This window comes from Gymnoscopelus microlampas (assembly GCF_963454915.1).
Source record: "Gymnoscopelus microlampas genome assembly, chromosome: 22".
Classification (NCBI taxonomy): domain Eukaryota; kingdom Metazoa; phylum Chordata; class Actinopteri; order Myctophiformes; family Myctophidae; genus Gymnoscopelus; species Gymnoscopelus microlampas.
Genome location: NC_139959.1, coordinates 18,735,445 through 18,760,529, shown reverse-complemented (window position 1 = coordinate 18,760,529; position 25,085 = coordinate 18,735,445). Strand labels below are relative to the sequence as shown.

Sequence of the window (25,085 nt, the reverse complement as noted above, 5' to 3'; positions counted from 1 at the left end):
GGAAGACCTGCCCCCACACGGTAGGTGGAGTTCTCCGACAGCAGGAGAATAGATGTCATTACAGAAAAGTCGGCGTGACCATTAGGCACGGCTATGAATATTTATAGGTCCCTGTTCTATTAATTCATCACGTGCATGCACACACATCAAGCTGAGTGAAGACTTGGAAACGATTCTGAAAGTCACCCCTCAGCTGTGCCATTTGGCAAAACGGTGGGCATCTTGAAGCAGGCTTGAAGCACACTGCAGACAGCAGTATAGGGAGAGATAGCAGCGAGAGATCTCCTACATAATGATTTTTTTTTACCCCTCATTACGAAATCATCCTGCAGGCCAGATCGGTCCCCTTCGCGGGCCACATGACATGTGGCCCACCAGTCTCTTGTCTAAAAAAATAATTGTCTAAATAATATCCCCTCAGGTCTATTTACACAAGTTGTTCATCGAAGAACAGCAAAGGCAGATGATTCCCCTCATAGTTCAGGTGAAATGTCACAAAAAAAAAAGACAGGAGGCCTTGCTGCACCTTACAACCAGACCAAACTGGTTTAAACCAACTGAAGAATATTGCCATTTATATGTTCACATATAAATGGCGCGCGCGTGTGTGTGTGTGTGTGTGTGTGTGTGTGTGTGTGCGCGCACGCGCGCGTCCTACTGTACCTGATGAAATGTCTATGTGGTTGGTCTTCATCGTCTGTGTCACATTGATGTGCACAGTGACCTTGCCGTCCTCGAGGTCGATCTCCAGCGTCCCTTCATCAAGTTTACTGAAGAGGAGGAGCCCGTCTGGGTTCCAGGTGCGGAACTGGAAGCCCACGGATACGACGTTGTGATTGGCTCGTCCCGGGAGCTGCAGGAAGCTGGTGGCGTTGAAGAACACAGGGAAGGAATGGGTCTCCACACAGGAGAAGGACACATTACGCTGTTAGAGAGAGAGAGAGAGAGAGAGAGAGAGAGAGAGAGAGAGAGAGAGAGAGAGAGGGGGGGAATTACATTAAAAACACATGAAACCAGACTTAATGAAAACTAACAACAACAGAAAGTGCTCTTTTCCTTACCTTACCATACCTTACCTTAGAAGAAAAGCACACAATGCTAAACAACTGGGGACAAATGGTCGCAAAGCAAGTTATAAGGCAACATAAATATCCACTAAATAGAGCACAACAGAGAGGGGGATGGGGCCTTGGGGGAGGGGAGTTACGTATAAAGGAGAGTGACCTAAAGAGAGGTATTGGGCAGTTTTCATTCCAAATTCACACCAGAAGCAGCAGCTGCGATATTACATCTACCACTGTGTTTTTCACACCGCCAGCTACAAAAGACAAACAGATACAAAGTGACGCAGCACATCTTTCGCTGCGTCGCTGTTTAAGTGTTGATCAACATTGTTGATGTCAGCATGCGTCCGATGAGTGAGAAAAATATAACATATAAAATATGTAATAATAAGATCTGAGACTGGAACAAACAGGGTCTTCAGAGATCCACACAGTAGGCATGTTTATAACAAAGTTGGGAGGATAAGTATTTCACTTATCCTCCCAACTGTGTACTGGTCATTATTGAATCTAGGACAAAACAACAAATGGAAGAATCTTCGAATCAAATCAAGCGTAAAATGTTTCCGACTAGGAGCAAAGCCAAGGAAGAGGGAAGTGATTAGTGGTGTGCCACTAGCAGTAGCGAGGGAGGCCTTTCTTCACATGGAAGGTGTTTGTGAAGGTAGGAGGATGAAACGGAGCGCGGAAAAAGGAGGACGGCAAATCAATGTGTTTGACGTTGGAAGAGGAGTTGCCGATGAGAGTTAATTTGAAAGCTGAAAAAGCCCTACTGAGGTGTTTTTGCTGTCAAGAACACAAGCATGTGGCGGCAGTATGTAGAGCAAAATGCAGATGTGGGACGTACGGAAAGACAAACAGGAACCATTACACAGGAGCAACGCTATGTCGTAAAATAATTATGGAAGTGAAGGTGAATGGGATGAGGAAAGAGAAGGGAATGTCATACGCTGATGCTGTCAACACTGGAGGGGAAGGAAACGTGTGGCAGATCAAAAGGAATCAAGGGGGGAAAAGAAATGGAGCTGATTTAAACATGTACTTGGGACAAAAAGTGATTTCTGGCTTTCATTGCTATGGTTGTAAACTGTGCAGTAGAAACACCACGCAAGTCAGAACGGATACAGTTGGCGCAGCCAGGAGGTTCTTGAAAGTTGAAGATATAAGTGTTGAAGAGTTGGACAACACTCTGAGAGGGGGATTCAAGCCAACTCAGTCAGCGGTGGCTGAGTCATAGAACGGAAAATGTCATCAAACAGATAATTGGGTAAAATAATTTGCACTATGACGATAATACAAACTGCGTTCTACTCCCTACCTGTGGGAGGCAGCTGGCAAGCTGTAAGGCAAATTTGCCAGAAACTACATAAAGAAGAAGAAGAAGAAGACACTGATTGCAGTGTTTAATGTTAAGGTCAGGTGGGGAAATACTTAATATTCTGGTGTTACATCCCACAGTTTTGTAATGCTGTGCTTTTAATGAGAAGAGCCCAGGTATTTAATATGCTGCTTCTGGTTGTAAACACAACGTGCTTCACAGCAGCTGCAGTGATTTCTTTCTTTATGAGCTGCAGACAGTGAAATGTCAGGTGGAATATCAACGGAGAACAAGAAAACAGTGAGACTGTGCTGTGAGAGACCAGCAGGGGTTCAGGTGGATCTACAGTCATTAGTTATGATTTATGGAAGAGTTCACACCCACTCTGAGTTCAAACCAAAAACCTACAATAATGTTAACCAGTATGTTGACCAGTTATTATTACTGTGTGTGTTGTTGCAGAATGTGTCTTAGTGTATTAGTGTGCAAAGGTCTTTAACACACGGAGGAAGTGCTTAATTAATGCCGGAGCTGGCCGGAGCTCGGCTCCGGAACCTTCCTCCTGCGCTCCAGTACCTCTAGAAGGCGTACCGTCACCTCAAAGGCACATACGATAAAATAGGCTATTTATTATTAATTCAGCTTTAACATTTTCCCCTCTATGTCCCGTGGATGAAATTAAACTGGGTTAGGTTCGTAAATCTTCACAATAACCACTTTATTATTCGCAGGTGGTCGGAGAGCTCTAGCCTGGTAAACCCTCCCTCCGGAAATCTCATTTCCATTTGATTTCAGGAGAGAGTCTGGGCTGAACCGCCTTTCTGCAATAATCGCTCTGTTCTCCGAACCGACGAGCCTATCAGCGTCGTCGCACATCGTTCTGTGATTGACAGCGACAGTTGGCCAATCAGGTGGCGAGTTCGAGTGAGCCCGAATGAAGCCGAGTGCAGCCTGAGAGCCGCCGACAAAAGACGAACGGCAGCCATTGTTGTTGTCCGAGTGCCGTCACTTCTTAGTTTCGTTCTTAAAACGGTCTCAAACTTCTTTTTTGAGGCACGGAATTTACTATTAACATATCGTTTGGATAGAATTTAGTTGTTTAACTTCATATATGTGGTCAATTAATCATGACAGAGCCTATTTAAAAATATAAATTTAGAGAACCGGCAGGGGCGGGGAGTGACACGCATGTATCCCAATAAGGCAACCTATTTTCGGCATGGCCGTCCCAAAAGTCCCGTTGCGTCACATAGTCTGGAGCTCGTCAACATGAACTGCTGATTGGCTGAAGGGGAAAAGCGATCATTGGTTGAAGGGGTTGTCAGTCAACGGTATTACTCCCGCCCAACTCCAGTCCACAGCGATTATTGCAGAAAGGCGGTTCAGCCCAGACTCTCTCCTGAAATCAAATGGAAATGAGATTTCCGGAGGGAGGGTTTACCAGGCTAGGAGAGCTCCGCTAATAACACAAAGGCCCCACCTCCCCCTCTAAACGTGTGTTCTCTCCTCTCCAATTTCGATGTCAGTAAATAAACAGTTACTCAGATGCGCATCTCTCTCTAGTCTGTGTTTTTTACCGGGCTGGCACTGCGTATATGTTTGTGTTCTGTGAAATGTGTCGAGTGAGTAATGGTTAAAACCGTGTTGCTTGTGAAAATGCCATGGAATGCCAGACAGTCCAGGAGCTATTAGCCTCCTCGGGGGGAAATGGCACTCCAAGGCACACATATTCCCCCCCTCTCTCTGGCAAATCCTGACAGAGGGGGGAGAGAGAGAGAGAGATCGAGAGAGAGAGAGAGAGAGAGAGAGAGAGAGAGAGAGAGAGAGAGAGAGAGAGAGAGAGAGAGAGAGAGAGAGAGAGAGCAAGCTGTTTCAACACGCATCCCCTCCCCTCCTGCTTATTTTTTTTGTCAGAATCGTTCATAAATAATAGGGTTCTTCTATTGCTACATTCCTATGCTAATGTTCTGACTATGAAATATATTATTTGATGTGGAAACTGTGACCTTTATGCTGTTTTATTTTGGGGGAGGGGGATTGCAAGACTGACGGGTTCAAGAGCTCCGGCACCAAATCATTTACAAATTAAGCACTGCACGGGGGGTGTGATGAATAAAAGAAAATGCTAAATACTCAACGGCTACTATATTCATCGTGTCCATGGACCCGTGATTTAATTTAAATGACGTAATACCTTTTTTAGGTATAAAGCCCAGGCTTGTTCCTGCGCTAAGTTTGGGAAAATGACCTTGATGTTCTCTGCTCCCTCTGCCTGGAATCCTGGAAAATTCAAAAACTTCAGGAACTGCAGGCTTTTACTTAGATGATTTTAAAGCTCAAGTTATAGGCATGAGATGAGAGAATGTAGATGTTCAGTTATGGGTTATATATGGGTTATATTTATTTAATTAGCATGACCTTTTCTCCTCAGCAACTCCCCTATACGCTCTAATCAAGAGAGTCAGACGATCAGTTACCTTTTTAGCGGCGCGATCCTGCTCTATACCTGACTTTGTCCGTGTTCACCGTCAACGTTCTGATTGGTCAGACCCGTCAACGTTCTTATTGGTCAGACCCGTCAACAAAGTGATTGGTCAAGCTTCACGTGACACATGGCTATAAACACATTATAAACACATATCGATGACATAATGTATCAAAGGCGCCGCTACCTTCACACAGGGTGTGATTTTTTATGTTATTGTCTTTCTGTGTCTTGCATGTGTCTTTTTGACAGCTGCCATTTTGGCCAGGTCTGAAGTGACTACCTGGTCAAATAAAGGTATAATAATAATAATAATAATAATAATGAATAAATAAGTAAATAAATAACACAATATATTTCACATTCTGTGTGAATGTACTCATGAACAACAGTTTCTAACAACTAATCCCTGAATTAGATCTTTCCAGGTCGAAACGTTGGTATTCCTTTAATAATTTATCCTGCATCGTGGCTATGAGTGTGCAGCCTTTTCTTCACTTTTAGACTTATTTACTAAGGTCAGCAGCACCTCATGAATACTGGTGTGCGCCCTCCTCCTGTTTGTTTGGTGAACACCAGTTTGAACACGTATATTATCAGGGCAAATTCATTGCACATAAACACAAATAAATTCCCCCTGAGGTCAAATGACTCACGGTCATGTAGTCTCAATAAACCTGCCTCATGCTTTATTAACACATTTTTACCAAACTGACAGAGCAAAAACTAAAGACATTTTATTTTTATTTAGTTAGGTTTGGAATTGCACAATATAATTTCAGCTACTTTTCGTTATTTACATTTCACACCTAGTTAACTATTGGCCTTGGTCTGTGAGAGCGAATGTATATTTGGCGTGTTTAGAATTGAGAATGAGTTATGTGCAAGGTGGATTAGGTCAGTGATTGTGTGTGTGTGTGTGTGTGTGTGTGTGTGTGTGTGTGTGTGTGTGTGTGTGTGTGTGTGTGTGTGTGTGTGTGTGTGTGTGTGTGTGTGTGTGTGTGTGTGTGCGTGCGTGCGTGCGTGTGTGTGTGTGTGCACGTGACTGTGCGTGTGTTTCTCTTACAAAGCTGGAGGTGTTGAGTTTCTTGCGGCGGGCCAGGTCAGTGATGTTGTCTCCATTGTAGTTGATGCTCTCCATGCAGCCTCTGAAGTTTTTCCTTCCCACGTCTAGCGGCTTCCCACTGTACGGCATTCCACCAAAACTCAACTAGAGGGAATCAGGGAGAAAAACAGAGTGAGATAGGACATCCCAAAAGAAATGATCAAATTCTATATGGCTTGCAGACACAAAAGTCTACTGTTTGCAGATGATGTGGTGCTGCTGTCTCCAACCAAAGAAGGACTACAGTAGCGTCTTGATCGTCTGCACACACACATTACTGTATCACTGTATAACGTAAAAAAAACAAAAAAAACATTCCTATCTCTGCCTAAACATCAGCGCCACAGGTGACTTCAACAAAGCTGTGAGGCCTTCTTATCATATCAAAAGTAACAAACAAAACAACAATCTTGGACTCTGTTATAGACTAATTATCAAAATTCAAAATAGAGCATTTCATCGTAAACTAAAAGATAGAGACAGACATGCTTCATAACAAAGCTGTCACCTACAGCAGTGTTTTTCAACCTTTTTCATGCCAAGGACCAATCGATATACATTTGGCCGCAGACCCCCATCTGAAAATGTTTGGTGCCAGGGACCCCCAGAAGCAAAGATTTGAGTTAAAAATGATTGCTTTAAGAAAATATACATTCAAAGATTTGCACACATTTTCAAGATTTAAAAAAAAATAGCAGATCTACAAGCTCATAGTGCGGCACTCGGTGCCGTGCTATGAGCTTGTAGATCTGCTATTTTTGAATAGCCAAATCTAAGTGGTTAAAATGATTGTGACGCTATTTTAACTAATTTGGAATGTTATTTAACCTAAACAGAGAATGCACAGTGGCAGAATACACTTTGACTGTTAATAAATTAAGAAACCCTTGAACATATGTACCGAGTCAGTGAACACAGCCTTACCATTGAGAAGAGACGACAAATTGTGCATCCACTGCACACAAGATGAGGTGGAAAGCTACACTTTCTAACTACCTGCCAGCTGTGCCAAGACATAAAACAATTTGAAAACGTCACTAGAAACTCCCATTTCTGCTGGGTGAAACACTGCAATGTGTAGAGATGGGCAATATTACAATTAAATACATTAAATAAATACATATTTGATCACTACGCCGGCCAGTGCTGCTGTATGAACACAGACACAGCCTGCCCCCCCTCCAATATTAAGTCATTATACGGTATAAGTAGGGATGTACAGTACTGATAGTATCAGTACAATATCGGTATCGGATGATATTTCCTGCGTTGACTGCCATCGGCATATCAGCAAAAAAGTTGACATTCATTGATGGCAGTAGCTAATGTTTATCTGTTGTATATACGGAATAACAACAAAAACTAAATAAACAAATATCATATCGGAATCGGCTATAGGCCAAATTGATATTTTAAACATCGGTACATCGCTATCTGCTCTGAATTTCCATATCCCTAGTAGCAGGTACAGTTTTGGCATACTGCTTGAATGTCAACTATGTTTTACAATGTGTCCTATTCGAAACGGATATAACGAATGTACATGCCTGATTCTGTAGCTAAATCTGTGTTCCACAGAGAACAGACACATACATAAAGTAGGTCTCTCGGCAACACAAATACAAATATACAGGCACAAATACAATACAAAGTTTCCACTTTTTATTTTTATTGGCACACACACCAATGAACGAATGCTTACGCGTTTCGGCTATGAGCCTTCATCAGAGGCATTCACATCACATAGATTCGGTGCGTGGACTATATCATTATAAATGATTAGTATTGCTCTGGCAATGTAAACATAATGTTTACCATGCCAATAAAGCCCCAACAAATTGAGAGTGAGAGTGAGAGTGTGAGAGAGAGAGAGAGAGAGAGAGAGAGAGAGAGAGAGAGAGAGAGAGAGAGAGAGAGAGAGAGAGAGAGAGACAGACAGACAGGGAGACAGACAGGGAGAGAGAGAGAGAGAGGGAGGGAGAGAGAGAGGGGGGGGGTTTGACCCACTGAGAAGCAAACATATGTAATTGCTAGATAAATGGAGTAGGACAGAGTCTATGAGGTCAGTATAGAACAATGGTTCCTCAAGCAGCAGTGGTTCATTTGTATCCCTGGCAGCCTTAGTTCCTGCCACACCTGCACAACTCAACAATAAAAATGTCCAGTAGGTCAGCTTACTCCTCGTTTAACAGGAACACATGTTTGCTGTGAAGCCAAGGTGTCCGGGCTCGCTGAAACAGAACGTTAGCAATAGCTGTGTTAACCATCTTTAGTCCACAGTCCTTTATATAACAGCCTGTGTGTGCTGGTTTCAATCTAAAAAGTCATCATCCTAGAGGAGATGATGTCCTTGAGGCAGTAAGAGAACTGTTTGTATCCAGAACTGTAAAAGGTGACCAGACAACAAGAAATATGTCCCTATGTGAGTGGAGTGGCAGCCATTTCCATTTATACAACTTTGCACACTCATCCAATGTATCTGTGTAGTCCTATGTGCCCACAAAAACGGCTAAAAACATTAACCCTCTCCTTCCTCACTGAAGCCCATTGGCAAAATGGGAACTGCCTCCCTCCACTGCCCTCCTAAATTACTCTTGTCCCAGTTTACTTTGGCAAATGAGGTCTTTTTACTGTAAACACACCAAGGCTACCAACTCTGACCTAGACTTTGTTTGTGTTTTAATAAAAATGCTGACATTTTTTCAGGTGACACGGGTAGAGAGCCCAGTCAACATATTTTTTTGTCTAAACAAAAGGGGCTCGATGGTTGGACTGTATAGCGTCCCAGAAAGAGTGCGAAACTGCCTAACGACAATTTTAATGTGTATTGGTTGCACCTGTAGCCCTTTCCCCACCTTCATAATGCATGATGCTTCACTGTATACAGTAGCAACCCCAACCACGGTATAAACTCTCCCGTAAAGAAAAAGGCATTAAGGAAGAAAAACAACATCAAAACATCATCTACAGTACTCTATCAAAAGCCTTGTCTTGATCAAGTGATAACATCTCAATGTCATCATCATTCCATTAATCTTAAATCCTTAAAATAAGGAAACGATTGTCCATTATTGTCCACACTGGAATGCATGCAGTATGTTTATAGCCTTGCGAGGCCAGACTAAAAAGTGATTTCGCTCTGGCATATTTGTCTGGTTTTCAGGCTACTAGGTTTGGTCCATGTGAACAATTACATTCATATACTGCTTCAGCCTATTAATAAAGCTGTGGAAAGTATTTTATAATGTGAATACAGGAGAACTTCCAGCCTTCAGGAATGTTTTTTATTAATAGAGCCAAATCTCCTGTCTTCGAGGGGGGGAGCGGAGGAACCGTCCTGTGACAGGAGGTTGGCAGGGAGCCCCCCATCGAGGCACTCAACAAGTGCCTCATGGAAATCAGTGCCAAGACACCCCCTAGGAGCGTTTTTCGAAAATCTGCAGGTAATCTATCAATTCCTGGAGCATGTCCAATGGCCAGCTGTACAACCGCGTCCAGTGTGAGGTCTAGTAAGACAGAAAACCAAAGAAAACTACTGAGCGGCTGCAACATATTCAAAATGCAGCAGCCAGAATCCTAACCAACACCAGGAAAAGGGACCACTTTACCCCTATACTTGCGTCCTTGTATTGGATCCCTGTGAAGTTAGGATAGATTGTAAAGTTACTTGTTTTTAATGCCTTGAATGGCCTCACCTTGCTATTTGTCAGATTGCCTGCTTTAATTCTACTCTTGACTACTAGATTTTAACGTATTGCTTTGTTTCCCATACCCATGAAGACCTGGAACACATCTGTGTCATTTTTAGATTTTAGCTAAATATTTTACACTTTTGGCTATTTTTAAAAAATCTTGAAAATGTGTGCAAATCTTCCCTGGAACAAAATATTTTCAGATGGGGGTCCGCGGCCAAATACATATAATTTTGGGGGTCCATGACAGGAAAAAGATTGAGCACCACTGACATAGAATTCAGGATTTAGGAGACATGTATAATCGGCTTTAGGTCTTCTTAATGGGTTAACTTGAGTGTAAAGCACTTTGAACTGCATTTATGTCTGAAAGGTGCTCTATAAATAAAGATGATTATAGTACTGAAAGATCAAGATCAAGATTCATGTGGTTAGGGAGCTCTGCAGCATATGGTGGGTTCAGGGTTGCAGTCCTTTGCTCTGTAGCAGGCCGTATTCAAATCCACAGCATGGTCCCTCATCTCAGTGGGGTCTGTGGTCACTCTGCCCCCCTGGGGGCTTAACACATTAAAGTTAATTGCTTTCCACTTGCTGCAGATTCCTCCAATTAAAAAGAAGCTCACACTGATTTGTGTGGGTTTTGGACAAATGTGTAGGAGACGTGGCAAAAAGTGTGTTTTTAATTAACAACATTTAAATGGCGGAAAAGGCTGGCACAAATGGCTGAGGTCTATATTGGTAGTTGCATCATGAGCCAAGATCCAGCAAAAAAGATTTTGATTGTATGACGTACGGTTCAAGAGTTATGGGCGAAAACATGAAGCAGCCTGTTATAGCAGCACCACAAGGCAGATTTGAAGAATTGGGGGCAGAGGTTTCACGCCAATCGGTCCAACAGTGCTGGAGATTAGCTGTTCAGGCGCGCGCGCGCGCGCACACACACACACACACACACACACACGTGTGTGTGTGGGAATGTGCGAATGTGCGAATGTGGGAATGTGCGTGCAAAGTTTCACACGATTGGTCCGACAGTGCCGGAGATTAGCTGTGCACAGACAGACAGACAGACTCACAGGAGTGAAAACATAGAGCACCGAAGTCTGAAGTAATTTACACATCCTACAGGGTCATCAAAAAGTCATTTACAATGACCTTTTGAAAGTTTGCTTGGGTCTCGGGCTGAAAACGTTTGAGAACCCCAGCTCCATTGCATCAAAGACCTCAGCTCCACTTTCCTACTCTGCAGCAGCTGGTGACTGACTGCCAGTCTCTGCACTGCATGGTGTATAGACACTCACTGTCTCTCATACGGTTCTTGAACTCCTGTAGTGCTACTCTGGGAGAGAGAAATGTATTGCTGGCAAAACACACATTTGGGCCTTACCCATCTCACACCATCTGCTCAGAGAATGAAACTCCCTTCTTTGCTTTCCATAGCCCCCAAAAGTTCTGAAAGCTCTGACAGAAATCTCCATCATGAAGCAGCTTATTTTTTTAAATGCCAGAAGGACTGAATTTGTGCAGAAGCGGAAAAACAAAAAAAAACGACAGGGCTAGCTCCTGAGTGAAGTCAAATCTGTGCTGCAACAACTATTATCGGACATCCTAACAATGACATGTGTATTGCCAAGCTGATGGATGTCAGTGTTAAGGCCTTTGCAGACAGGGTGCGATTTTCCGCACGGGAAAAACGGACAATATCATTTTTTAAATGAACACATGGTTCTCAATGACCTCATGCACACCGGCTCCGAATTTACCGTGCGGCGATGCGATGCGGCAATGCGGTTTTTTTTTCAATCGAACCCAGTTCGATTTGTGCGTCTTTTCGCATGCGGTAAAAAACTGATTGACTAATCGCACCTGTCTGCAAAGGCCTTTACCATGTCTTTTTTTTTTTAAGTCGTGAAATTGTGTGCAAATCTTGTTTTTTTAAAGCAAACATTTGTAACTAAAATCTTTGCTTCTGGGGATTCTACATGTCTTCTAAATCTTGCAACAATATCAGAGGTTCTCAAACTTTTTTCATGTCAAGGACCCCCAAAATGATATGTATTTGTCCACGGACCCCCAGAAGCAAAGATTTGAGTTAAAAAATATCTATATATATAGTCTGTATATATATTCAAAGATTTACACACCATTTTCTTTTTTGAAAATAGCAGATACAAGCCTTGTATCTCTGCTAGAGAACAGGTTGAGACAGCAACCCTCCCCACCATAATCCACATCCAGTCATTGTTGCTTTCCTATACGAAGACTTAAATGCCCAAATTAGAGGAGAGGAGAGGAGAGGAGAGGAGAGGACTTAATGAAAATGAAGACAGGTCTTGTGACTTTCATTGTAAGATGTATACTGTGTTTTATGACAACATGAAGTTAATTTAAAACAAGTACCACTAGTGTTTCACTTTCTGGTTCAGAAGCACGCTGAGAGGGAGGCAGGCAATGGTTGGTAGAGTAGACAGCAATTACCTGTGCCTGTGTGTGTGTGTGTGTGTGTGTGTGTGTGTGTGTGTGTGTGTGTGTGTGTGTGTGTGTGTGTGTGTGTGTGTGTGTGTGTGTGTGTGTGTGTGTGTGTGTGATGCTTCACTGGTCTCAGTAATTACTGCCAAGGGAAAACACAACTAGACCCGGATATCGTTGCTGTTGGCGTGGGAAACCTAATATGTCCAAAACTGTTAGTTTTCAGGATTCAAATAAAAAATAAGCAAAGATAGCTGAACTACAAGCTCAAAACGTGCCGCGGTGCGGAGGTTTGACACTCTAATATAACAAAGTAAGGCGTCAATTTATGAAAAAGATGCAAAAGAAATATGGAGATAAGTGGTTTCTGCACGACAGCAATGGCATTCTGTCTGGACTTGAGTGGGAGTGCACACAACAGACCCACAGCACAAACAAACACACACACACACACACACACTCACTGTACATACACATGTCAACACACACACATATATACACACTCATGAGCTGAGTGGCAAACAGAGAGAGAGAAACCTGTCTCTGGACTGGACAGACAGTCAATAATACCGCACGCACGCACGCACGCACGCACGCACGCACGCACGCACGCACACACACACACACACACACACACACACACACACACACACACACACACACACACACACACACAGTGTTGTATGGATTCTCCAGATGTCTTAAATTGTCAGCTTTACTTAAATTGGAGTGCAGTTTCCATGCACGCACGCACATTCTCTCTCTCTCTCTCTCTCTACACATGCTGGTTGTACATTCTAAAGTCAATGTATTTAGTTGCACTCATGTTTCATCATGCAGACATTAATTATGTGTGTATTATGGATTTGCAGTGAAACACGGAGTATAAAACCAATATCTGATATCCTGTATCATCAAACTGTTCACAGACCAAACTAGCAATGGATGTGGAGCTAAAGGATGGAGGCAAATACATTCATGCACGCATATAAGGGTTACTGAACCAAAAAAAAACAAGACTGTACAAAACAAAAACAATAAATGATCTGTAGCCTGCGAACTAGTTCAGGCAGATACACTCGAGAGGTGTATATGCATGTGGAGCACTATTGCATGTGACGTGTCAAGCAGCTGACCAAATCGGCGGTCTATTTAAGCTCACCCGATTCATTGCACTTCCTCTTGCTGTCAGTGCTGCCACTGATGCTGTATGTGCTTTGTTTGCTCCCACCACCACCACCCCAGCACCACCAGTCGGCTCTGCTTTCCCTAAGGGTTCTGTTGCCCCCTTGGGGGTTTGTTATGTAAGGTATACCGCGCCGGTAGTTGTTGAGAAATAACATCCGACAGGAAGATTGAACACCGAGGCGAAGCTCGTTGTGAGCTTGTAGATCTGAGCTTTTTGAATATCGCTCCTGACTACCCCATATTACGATAAACAAAACTAAAACTATGCCCACATCCAGTATGTGTCCTCTCACCTCATAGTCCAGGTCCAGGTGGTCAAACTCTCCGTTGGTCCTGAAGTGCTGTGTGTGTCTGTCCAGGGTGAAGTTGACGTTGCGTCGGTAGCGTTCGATCACCACTGAGTGCCAGTGGTGGTCGTCCAACAGGCTGCCTGTCGTCACAGAGGTGTGACCCAGAATGGAGCCGTACTGGTTACTGCCTGTTGATGACCAGCACAACAACACCAATGAGGAGGAGGAGAAGAAGAAGACGAAGACGAAGAAGAAAAGGAAAGAGAGGTGTGCGTGCGTGTGTGCGTGTGTGCGTGTGTGTGTGTGTGTGTGTGTGTGTGTGTGTGTGTGCGTCCGTGCATAACAGGGGTTATAGGATCAAAAACATCTGCCACAGGAATGTGTGTGTGATTGCGTAATTAACACAGTTAATTTTATAAAATATAAAATATTCTATTGAAAATGTAAATAGAATATTTTCAAAATGATATATTCTATTCTTTTTATGTGTGCGTTTATGTGTGCGTATCTGCACGCATAAACGTGTTATAAGCGTAGTCAATGCGCGTTGTGCGATTACGTGGAACAGTGCATGCACGTGACCAATATCAGTCAATGAAGAAACTACACGACAAAACTACACGAAACTGGAAAATATGTCAAGCGTTGGTTTGCTGCGCAGGTGTTAGTGACACATTCAGTACACTGCTGCGCATTTTTTGCCACAGATGACCCCCCATACCTGCGTGCTTGTGTGTGCGTGTGTGTGTGCTTGTGTGTGAGGGTGTGCGTGTGCGTGTGTGTGAGTGTGTGTGTGTGTGTGCGTGTGTGCATAGGCGATTTTTAGGGAAGGCATGGGGGGCCCCCCTTTGGGGATGGACAATTCAAATAAATATATATATATACATATATATATATATATATACATATACATATACATATATATATATATATATATATATATATATATATATATATATATATGTATATATATATATATATATACATATATATATATATATATACATATATATATATATATATATATACATATATATACATATATATATATATATATATATATATATATATATATATATATATATATATATATATATATATATATATATATATATATATATATATATTTTTTTTTTTTTTTTTTTAATATATATTAAAAACAAATATATATGTCTTATGTATAGCTTATATTATGTCCACATTTATGCCACATCCACATATATGCCACATATATGGACATATATGTACATATATGTAGAGACATATATGCAGGCGGCCAATTCCGAATATGTCACGTATATATGTGCATATATATATAAAAATATATGTTCATATAGTGTGTGTGTCTCACCCAGGTTGATCTGTAGCAGTAGTCTGGCCATGTGGAGCTCCAGGGTGATGTAGTCTCCCTGCTGACCTTCACCGTGAAGGATCACACCCTCGCTCTCTGACGTCTTGAACTTCAGTGAGATCACGTCCTTAATGATCTTCATCTTCTTCACCTGAACAAAGGTTTTCAAAGGTCATATATCTCCGAACTCCAAGGGGATCTCCAAGATGTCGAGCGATGTTCAGGGCTTTCGATGTTCCGCACTTCACTTGAGGCGGTGGTTTAATTGAAGCTCACAGTATGGGTTTTTAAAAGAGCTTTCTACATTTGCACTCGTAAGTTGCTTTGGATAAGATACAATGCAATATGCTGATACTGATGGTGTAATAGCACCATGTGCGTATGAATATGTGTGCTTTTAAATCATAAACTTAACAAAACTTTGTAAGACTATGAATAGATAGATGCCACATGTTTCATATCGGATCTCTGTGATCTGAAATTATCTCTAATTATCGTCCTACTTATTTCTGCACTTACCTCTGTTCTGATGATTACAGTAAAAGACTATGACATTTTGTGTAATTAGACAGTTTTTGTCTTATAATTGGAACATGAAATGAGACATTTGTCAAAAATAGCAACAGCTGTACCTTGAAACGATACGAGATTACTCCCTGTCCGTCAAAGTTGATCACGTCAGACCCTGAGAATGAGAGAGAGAGAGAGAGAGAGAGAGAGAGAGAGAGAGAGAGAGAGAGAGAGAGAGAGAGAGAGAGAGAGAGAGAGAGAGAGAGAGCATAAATGTAACAGAGGCTGAACAGCGAACGCCGAGTGGAGTTCAAGAGACGAGACAATGGCCATTGACCCCGTTTCCACGATGCCGGTCCTCTTCTGTCAAAGAGAGAGGCAGAGTGTGTGTGTGTAGGAATCAACTTGTGAAAGTGTTTTAAATCACAGCTGTTTGAAACAAGATAGGAGGAACAAGACAGAGAAGATAAATTGAAAGCGTGTGTGTGAGAGAGAGAGAGAGAGAGAGAGAGAGAGAGAGAGAGAGAGAGAGAGAGAGAGAGAGAGAGAGAGAGAGAGAGAGCGAGCTGTGAAGAAACACAATCCAAGGTCACCTCAGGTTTCTCAGAGGAAACCATCAACCCCATAGTTCTCCATCAGAGGCAGGAGGTCAAGTCACAGTTTTATATGGGTTAACTAATACATTTTTATAATGAGACGAGAAACGGCCATTCAACCCTGTCCTCACAGCCACAGGACGCATGAGCTCCCCTGTCACAGAGAGAAATAGGTGGTTACCAGTGTTGGCTGAATGCCGAGATGCGCGAGCGTGTGTACACCTCTCTCTCTCTCTCTCTCTCTCTCTCTCTCTCTCTCTCTCTCTCTCTCTCTCTCTCTCTCTCTCTCTCTCTCTCTCTCTCTCTCTCTCTCTCTCTCTCTCTCTCTCTCTCTCATCATTTACTGTCTTCTTATAATAAGTGAATTTCTGTTGATGCTGTTAATGAGCAACACCTCTAGCATCACAGATAAAACATGCATGTACACACACATGACACACAGATGCGTGTGACACACACACACACACACACACACACACACACACACACACACACACACACACACACACACACACACACACACACACACACACACACACACACACACACACACACACACACACACACAAATGCATACTTGCATCATGCACACAGACACAGCCTGACATTATGCAGTTCTATGTAGATGAGTCATAATGTAACACTGCAACTAATTATCATACATTAACATAACCCAGAGTTATGGCGAGAAACTTTAACATTTGCTAATTGGATTTGGGAATATAATATATTCATATTCATCCCTCACCTCCTATGCCTCCTCCACCATATCCAGTTTTTCTTTCTTTAGTTATTTACACTAAGAAGTTGAACTAATACCCTTTTTTCAATAACTCCCTGCCTCCTACTCATACATTTACACTGTTGTGTGGGTGATGGATGATTTAAGCAAATGGAAATCCCAGTGTTTGCCAAAAACTGAAGATCTACAACCTCGCCACTTGTAGATAGCCTATTTTTTGGCAAAGATTATCGGTGTTGAGGGACAAAGGAGCAGAGCTACTGTAGATAATATAGGGTTTAAGTGGTTGGCACACCTGGCAATTGGACTCTTGGGTGTGACTGCACAGTGCACACCTGTTGTGCATTGATAAATCGGTCATCCCCACACACACTCAGGGGAGAACTCCTGTCATGACAGCATTCCCACGTGCTCTGGCCTGTAACATCTTGCCCTCTCTCTACAATAAATGTGTTTGAACTATTAACTGTACCCAAGAACTGCCACTGGTAGTACTGCAGCTTACTACAGCTGGGGCAAGACACATGATGGAGCGAAAACGGTTGTGACCAATGGGCTCGATTCACAAGCTTGCGCACAAGCTTGCACATGCGGTTGCGTTTGGAGGTGACACTACTGTGCATGCGAGTCTCCGGATAGGCCCTGCCCGGGGCCGTCATCCTCCCCAATACGGAAGAAGTGTAAAAAGGGAGCATGCGTTGGGTGAGCAACTCCATTCAAGCGAATGGGTGGGGATTTCCGGTTACCTCTCTAGATATATATATATATAACTCTATGACTGTACCTGACTGTGTCCCTGAGTGTCAGAGGAATCCCAGCAAAGCGTGTAGCAAGTGTGTATTGATGCACATCAGGTGTGCAGTCACACCTGTTCAGAATCCAATTAGTTTTGAATCAGGGCAGGTGTGACTTTGCCATCTCCCACATAACACACATTCACAGCAACACCCTGCTTCATGCATACAGTTACAAGGGACCTTTAATAAAGATGAATACATTTAGCAATGTATTTGCTGTCATGCATTCTTTCATCATTCCTTGTAAAGCTTTTACTAAATCAAGGCTTTTCTCATAACAGAAAAAACAAAACCAAGACTAAAACTAAATATTAAACACATTAAATGTAGTCAAAGTCTAAAACGAAAACTACAATTGTGTATGCTCATAGAACTATAACTAAAACTAAATTGAAATCAAACACCAAATACTAAATAAGAACTAAAACTGAATGTGTTAAAACTATGAGTTAAATGCCTTGGCATGGAAATAAAACCCACTTCTGATTCAGATTGTGTGATGTGGTTGTGTATGGGCTGATCTGTCTGCATGTGTAAGGTAATGTGTGGGTTTGCAGTGATCAAAGGGTCTTTGACACAGATACAGTTAAAGAACCTTCACCCTGAGGAGCTGGCACTGGACAACCTCAGTTATCTAGCGCCGAATACAGATCAGCCGGTGGGCAGCCAAAACCAGTGGTGTAAAGTAACTAAGCACATTTACTCAAGTACTGTACAATTTTGAGGTACTTTTACTTTACTGGAGTATTTCCAGTTGTCTATACTTTTACTTCTACTCCACTACATCTCAGAGGCAAATATTGTACTTTTACTCCACTACAATTATTTTACTAGTGACTTTGCAGATATAAATTATTACATTATAAAACATACATTAACCACTTTAGCCCTATTTTATACATAGGATATTTGAAAATAGACGATACTTTTGTACTTTTACTCAAGTGACATTTTGAACACAGGCCTTTTACTTGTAACAGAGCATTTTTATATTGTGGAATTGCTACTTTTACCCTCTTCCACCACCGGGCGAAAGTAAAATCTTAACATTTTCTAAAATACTGTAGCAGATCTACAAGCTCACAATGCGGCACGATGCAACGCCTTGTGAGCTTGTAGATCTGCTATTTTCACAGAGTGACACCATCATACGACAAAGTATTAAACAGAGCTTAAGTGGTAAAAGGGCTTTCGCATGGAAGTTAGTTGCAGTGGAAATAGTACAGGATTTCTCCTCAGTCGTTGATTATCTCTGATATTCAGGCTGCGCTGCCCCTGTGTTTTAATGTGTTCATGTATATTAGTATTCATCTCTGCAGTATGTAGTCTAGTCAGAGTGATGGATCTAGGGAGGAAAGGCAAATAACATACTTTAGAATAAAAATAATATACCACTGAAGTCTCACTATTTTGTTAAAAGGTACAGTGATGTTTGCTTTGTTAAAGACAATTTGTTTTTGTTTTTGTTTGTTTGCTTTTTGTTAAAAAGTTAAAGCTCTATTCCCCTAGTAAGCATTGCTATAAAGTATGTGTTCGGTAACCAGGGTCTCCTTGTCTCAAAGTGTCTCTCCAGCTCTTTAGTAAACAGAAAATACATTTTCAGGGGGGTCACCAATTTTATACAGTCAGGAGAGAGATCCCATTTATCCGCTTCAATGAAATAGTGTCCCAGTTACAATCCTGTCTGCTCATTTGTTGTTTTGTTTCATTACTTAAAACTTCCCTTAGGCTATTCATCCTTTATCCTGCATGATATTAAAACAATATATATATAATATAACAAATTACTCCTTTCCAACTATAAGTTTCTCTTCGAATTTTTCACCAGCTCTTATATTGTGTATTTTACTTCTCTTTTAACATGGGACAGAAGTCAAACAAAACAAAAATGCTAGGACTGACTGGCATGCAATAAGCAAATCTAACACACAGCAATGGTAATCGTCATTAATTAGTGTGTTCCCCATGGCACACCATGTACAATTGGCTCCAGACTTGGCACACATATAAGTCATCATGGGTTTGGACATTGAACAGGATAGCTTTCATGCTTTCATATCCCTCCCTCTATCTTTGTATATATAATTTTTTACTTTGATTAAAAGACTGATCTTGGCCCACATTTTGGCCAGTAGGGCGCAGAGCAAAACAAAACTTTCTCGGACAAAAGAAGCACTGTGTTGATACAGTCTACAAACAAATCATGGGCATACAGTACACACTAATGATGCCAGGTGTGTGTGCTTGGCCCGGGCTAAAAGCTACAGAAACAGGTAATTGTTTCAATACGTCATTCATTCAAACAAATGCTTGTAATAACTGTTTTCATAATTAAAAAACACATTAATTTAACACATTCATAACACATTCTCTAACGACTTCTGCTTTTGAAAAATAAAACTACATCTGCACAATATACAAGGTCAATATAGAGTCAAATATACACTCAAAGGCGCTTTATTCTAGTTTAAAAAAAACTGGTAGCTCAAATCACACAATATAATTGGCTGATAGGTGTGGTACCTACATAATAACCATGGCTATGACATCTAATATCTTTGGAGAGAGAGATTGATGAACTTAAAATCAAACTAAATGTGAACACTGTTAGGCAATGGAATGTGATGACCATCATCAACAACAACTTAAACTCTCTATACTTGTTCAGAGTTGTATCTGTACTTGATCCTCCCCTTTTCCTCTACACCAAATCTCTTTGCCAAAAATAGCTGATCTACAAGCTCACAAAGCATTGTGTTGCGATGCATTGTGAGCTTGTAGATAAGCTATTTTCCCTGATTGTTCCCCCAAGAACAGGAACGCAAGGGTTCAAGTTTAACATCAAAGGATGACCTGAACAAAGACACTGACCAACTTGTGGAAAAAAGATATAAAGGTAAAAGTTGGAACGTTTTATAAAAGCAATAACTCATGTCAGGCAATGGTATATTATGAGTATACTGTATCTCAGCTACGAGGGTTGACAATGCCCCTTAGCTGAAATACTATAATCACAATATAACCAGGCCTGACATGAGTTATTACTTAAGCATACAGTGCATGCATACACACAGATATGGTCAAATACAAACTTGCACACACATGCACATGTGCACACTTTAGGCCTACTCACACACGCACGCATGCTCTTTCTTTCTCTCTATCTCTTTCTCTCTCATACACGCACGCACGCACACACACACACACACACACACACACACACACACACACACACACACACACACACACACACACACACACACACACACACACACACACACACACACACACACACACACACACACACACACACACACACACACAAACATAAAAACACATAAGCTCTACCCATAGTGGTAATTGCATTTCTGGCATGAAAGATGCATGTGTGTCATGACACCAGTAATGTATCCTGTATCCAGAGCCTTAATTGAAAATTGTTATCAAAATGAAATTGGCAGCTTTTAATAGGCTGGTAGTTTGAGAGGCTGGAAGTGTTCACTGGAAAACATTAATTAGAGAGAGAGAGAGAGAGAGAGAGAGAGAGAGAGAGAGAGAGAGAGAAGGAGCGCGAGAGAGCGCGAGAGAGTTTAAGAGGAGGTTGTTTCCAGCTGTCAGTCATTTTGACATGACAAATTAACAGCTGGATGACAGAAAGAGTTATAGTTCTAGAGACATTAGGCCTTGTTCACGCTGCGGTTCACTAAAACAACAGACAGTCTATAATGTTGTGATTCTGTGTTGTGTTGTTGTTGATACGTTCAGCCTGTTGCTATTTGAATTTAATAAACATTTGATTGGCTGTCGCAGTCCATTGCTGATGATGATGGTTCATTGTGATCCAATAAAAGTTCAACTAGAGAGAGAGACACACACACAGGAGAAACAGGCATACAACCAGACAGACAGACAGACAGACAGACAGACAGCATATGCACATCAGTGTGTAGATTATGGTTAGTGTGTGGGTGTGTGTGTGCGTGCGTGCGTGCGTGTGCGTGCGTGCGTGCGTGCGTACTCACAGTAGGAGCATCCATAGAGCTCTATTCTCAGGCCGATGCGTCCCTCCTCACTCCAGTCCAGAGGAATCAGCCTCAGGAAGCGAGCCACGATGCTCTGCTGGAGCTCATGACGAACAGCACTCTCTGAGTTGGAGTTTCCAGAGAAGGCCTGTGGACACACACACACACACACACACACACACACACACACACACACACACACACACACACACACACACACACACACACACACACACACACACACACACACACACACACAGTGTGAGTATTATACCAACCATCATGACCAACCAATCATCAACACATCCTACGCTGCTTCTTACCCAGGCCTCGATACTTTCCAGGCAGGGCTTGACCATTTCAACTCCATCCTTGCTGGTCTCCTGGCATGCTCACTGTTCAACCTCCATAAAGTTTTATATCTTGCCTGCATTCCCTTTGCTGGCTTCAGGTTGTGCACCCAGTGCAAAGGACGTGATAACCTACAAGAAGGGATGTCCGATATTATCGGCCGATATTAGCATAAAAAAATACAATGTTACAGGAGTTCTTACTGTATGGTGTGTGTGATAAGAAATGTGAGTTTACCATAATCACAGTAATCCTTAATGATATTCCATCATATTCAAGAACTTTTGGAGAGAAATGAGACTCCAGTCACTTTCAAATTATTAGAGCACTGCAGAGGGCAGGTGTGTGTGTGTGTGTGTGTGTGTGTGTGTGTGTGTGTGTGTGTGTCTGTGTCCAGCTGACGCTCGTTGACGCTCTAATGTTATATGCATCAAGGCAATTATGCTTCTGCACTGTCAAATAGGCCAACATCTAATCTAAAATGAGTGGGACTCATTCAAATGACCACCAAATGATCAATTAAGTGAGTCCTGGGACTCACTTAATTAAAAACCTAACAACGCCACTGTATTATATTAATTTATTAGAAATGTATTAGTTATTATATTGATATTATAGCTATTTTATTTTCTTAGATATGTGATGTTACCTGACAATTACTTGACTTTTGGTGAACAAGACCGCATATATCGGTATAGGTTGATATCGGTATCGGAAATTAAGAGTCGGAAAATCAAGGACATGTCACCCCTTACCTTCAGGATATGATCCACATCCTGCTGCCCTTCTGATTCACTTATCAGTTACTGTAACTTATCAGCTGTCAACTCCCTTCTTCCCTATGACACCCTGGCCAATATGCTCCAAGCATCCTGGACTCTTTCTGACTTCAAAGCAGTAGAAATACCTCTTCCCTCAGTCAGGACTGCAGACTCACTCCCCATTTTCCACCAAAGTCTGAAAACTAACCTATTCAGACTCTATTTCACCCCCTAGCAGTCCTCAATCCTTGTCTAATTTATTGTTGCCTATTTTTGTGAGTTATGTACAGTATGCTATTTGGATAGATGTTTTCTTGTCCACAAATGCTACAGTAAGTATGTTATTTATATTTTCGTCTCTCTATCTATTGCACACAGGCACACTTTTTTATTTATTTAAACCAGCTCTTTTTGGAGAGAAGCAGAATCACTGTAACTGTGTTGGGCAAAAATGCATCTAGAGAACCATATAGCGCTTCTAGGCTCTATGCACAGCAGCCATTTTGGAAAGAAATTGGGCCTCTTCCTTACTTCCTTCACAGGTCTTACCAATACTAATTAAGGCTCTGTTCCATTTAATGTAGCACAGTGGTTGTCAAACTTTTTAATTTCAAGGACCCCCATAACTCTCAGAGTTACACACACTGTAAAGGGCCATTTGAGACCCACTGGTGTAGTAGAGTGTTTCCGGTGAGCCAACATGCACAATATCAGCACCCTGTTTGACCAAATTGGGACAGAGCCTTAATTAGTATAATTGGTAAGACCTGTGAAGGAAGTAAGGAAGAGGCCCAATTTCTTTCCAATATGGCTGCTGTGCATAGAGCCTTGCTTCTAACAACGCCCTTCAGTGCCTCCTACAGAATCCTTGGGTCAGAAACCAAACCGCTATTTTTAAAATGTTATGTCATGCTGCGTAAACAAACAGGAGAAGGGCACACACCAGTATTAATGAGGCGCTGCTGACCTTGGTAAATAAGTCTAAAAGTGAAGAAAAGGCCGCACACTCATGGCCACGATGCAAGATAATTTATTAAATCAATACCAACGTTTCGACCTGGAAAGGTCTTCTTCAGGGATTGGAATCGTGGCTATGAGTGTGCTGCCTTTTCTTCGCTTTTAAAGTCATACTGCATAACATTCCTTTTAGCAGTCTTTTTTGGTGACACCTATTCCCAGAATTTGGTTAAAAATAAAACCACGTTTTTACTGCTCCAAGACGAATGCTGGAGAGTCGGATATTTTGGAAAGCGACAACAGCGTTGTCAGAAGAAAGGTTGTCAAACAAAAATAATAAATAAATAAATGTGGAATTGTTATTGTGAAAAAATATACAAGTGAAAGATTATATTAAAAATAACTTTTAATGGGAAAAAGTTACACAGTATGTCTCTAACTTTTTGAAACACATCTTTGGACACAAAGAAATAAATCTATTGAAAATGTATGCCTGAGGAAAAAAGGAAAAAAAGTTTTACAGAAGAGTTCTTGAAGCACCCTGGTGTTCCCTATTCCTTTGCCCTGCCCATTATGTCAATATCACTGTGCCATACTGCATTGATATACACACACCCAGAACCCAGACAGAAAACCTGAGAAATCCAAAAGTGTTTGATCGATAGGGCATTATTGTTAGAAGCATAGGCAGAAATCAATGCAATGTTCTGCCCATCTAAACGAAACTCAGAAATGGCAACCTGCCCATCGGAGTCTGCCCGGGACCCAATGAAATCAAATGTCTGCTCGCAGACTGCTATCACTTCCCCCCGGTTTTCATCGAAGCAGATACATAAGCAAGAGGGTGATAAAAAAACACATTGCCACGTGTCACAGGAATCTATCTAGTTTGGATTCATGCAGGGTTTTCATTTGTTTAGCCCATTGCGACCGGGAATGCATCTGTGTCTCATTTTAAGATTTCTTTGGCTATTAAAAAGTAGCCGATCGAGTGTGAAAAATCTTGAAAATGTGTTCAAATCTTTGAATATATATATATTTTTTTGTAGTAAACATTTTTAACTCAAATCTTTACTTCTGGGGGGGTCCCTGGAACAGCATATTTTGAGATGGGGGTCCACGGCCAAATACATATCATTTTGGGGGTCCTTGACATGGAAAAGTTTGAGAACCACTGATTATAGCAACATACTTTTTCAAAAAACTGTTAGGATTTAGAAGACGTTTGTAGAATCCCCTATAGAAGCAAAGATATTAGTTACAAATGTTCGCTTTTAAGATTAATATTTTTTTTTAGCAGATCTACAAGCTCACCGAGTGCCACGCTACGAGCTTGCATATCTGCTATTTTTGAATAGCTGAAGTATAAGATACTGGTTAAAGTGGT

The 25,085-nt window shown here is 41.6% G+C and overlaps 1 protein-coding gene across 1 annotated transcript in view; it reads right to left on the bottom strand.

Moving 5' to 3' along the window:
- Positions 1–25,085, bottom strand: part of LOC311038544 (contactin-associated protein-like 2) — a gene marked incomplete at both ends in the record, with an annotated part of 156,534 nt that overhangs the window by 109,347 nt on the left and 22,102 nt on the right. The window contains 6 exons of the mRNA XM_084048117.1: positions 664–925; positions 5,934–6,077; positions 13,615–13,799; positions 14,963–15,113; positions 15,595–15,647; positions 21,630–21,777. Of these exons, the coding sequence (XP_083904243.1) occupies positions 664–925; positions 5,934–6,077; positions 13,615–13,799; positions 14,963–15,113; positions 15,595–15,647; positions 21,630–21,777 (943 nt within the window). The remainder of the gene's footprint in view (positions 1–663; positions 926–5,933; positions 6,078–13,614; positions 13,800–14,962; positions 15,114–15,594; positions 15,648–21,629; positions 21,778–25,085) is intronic.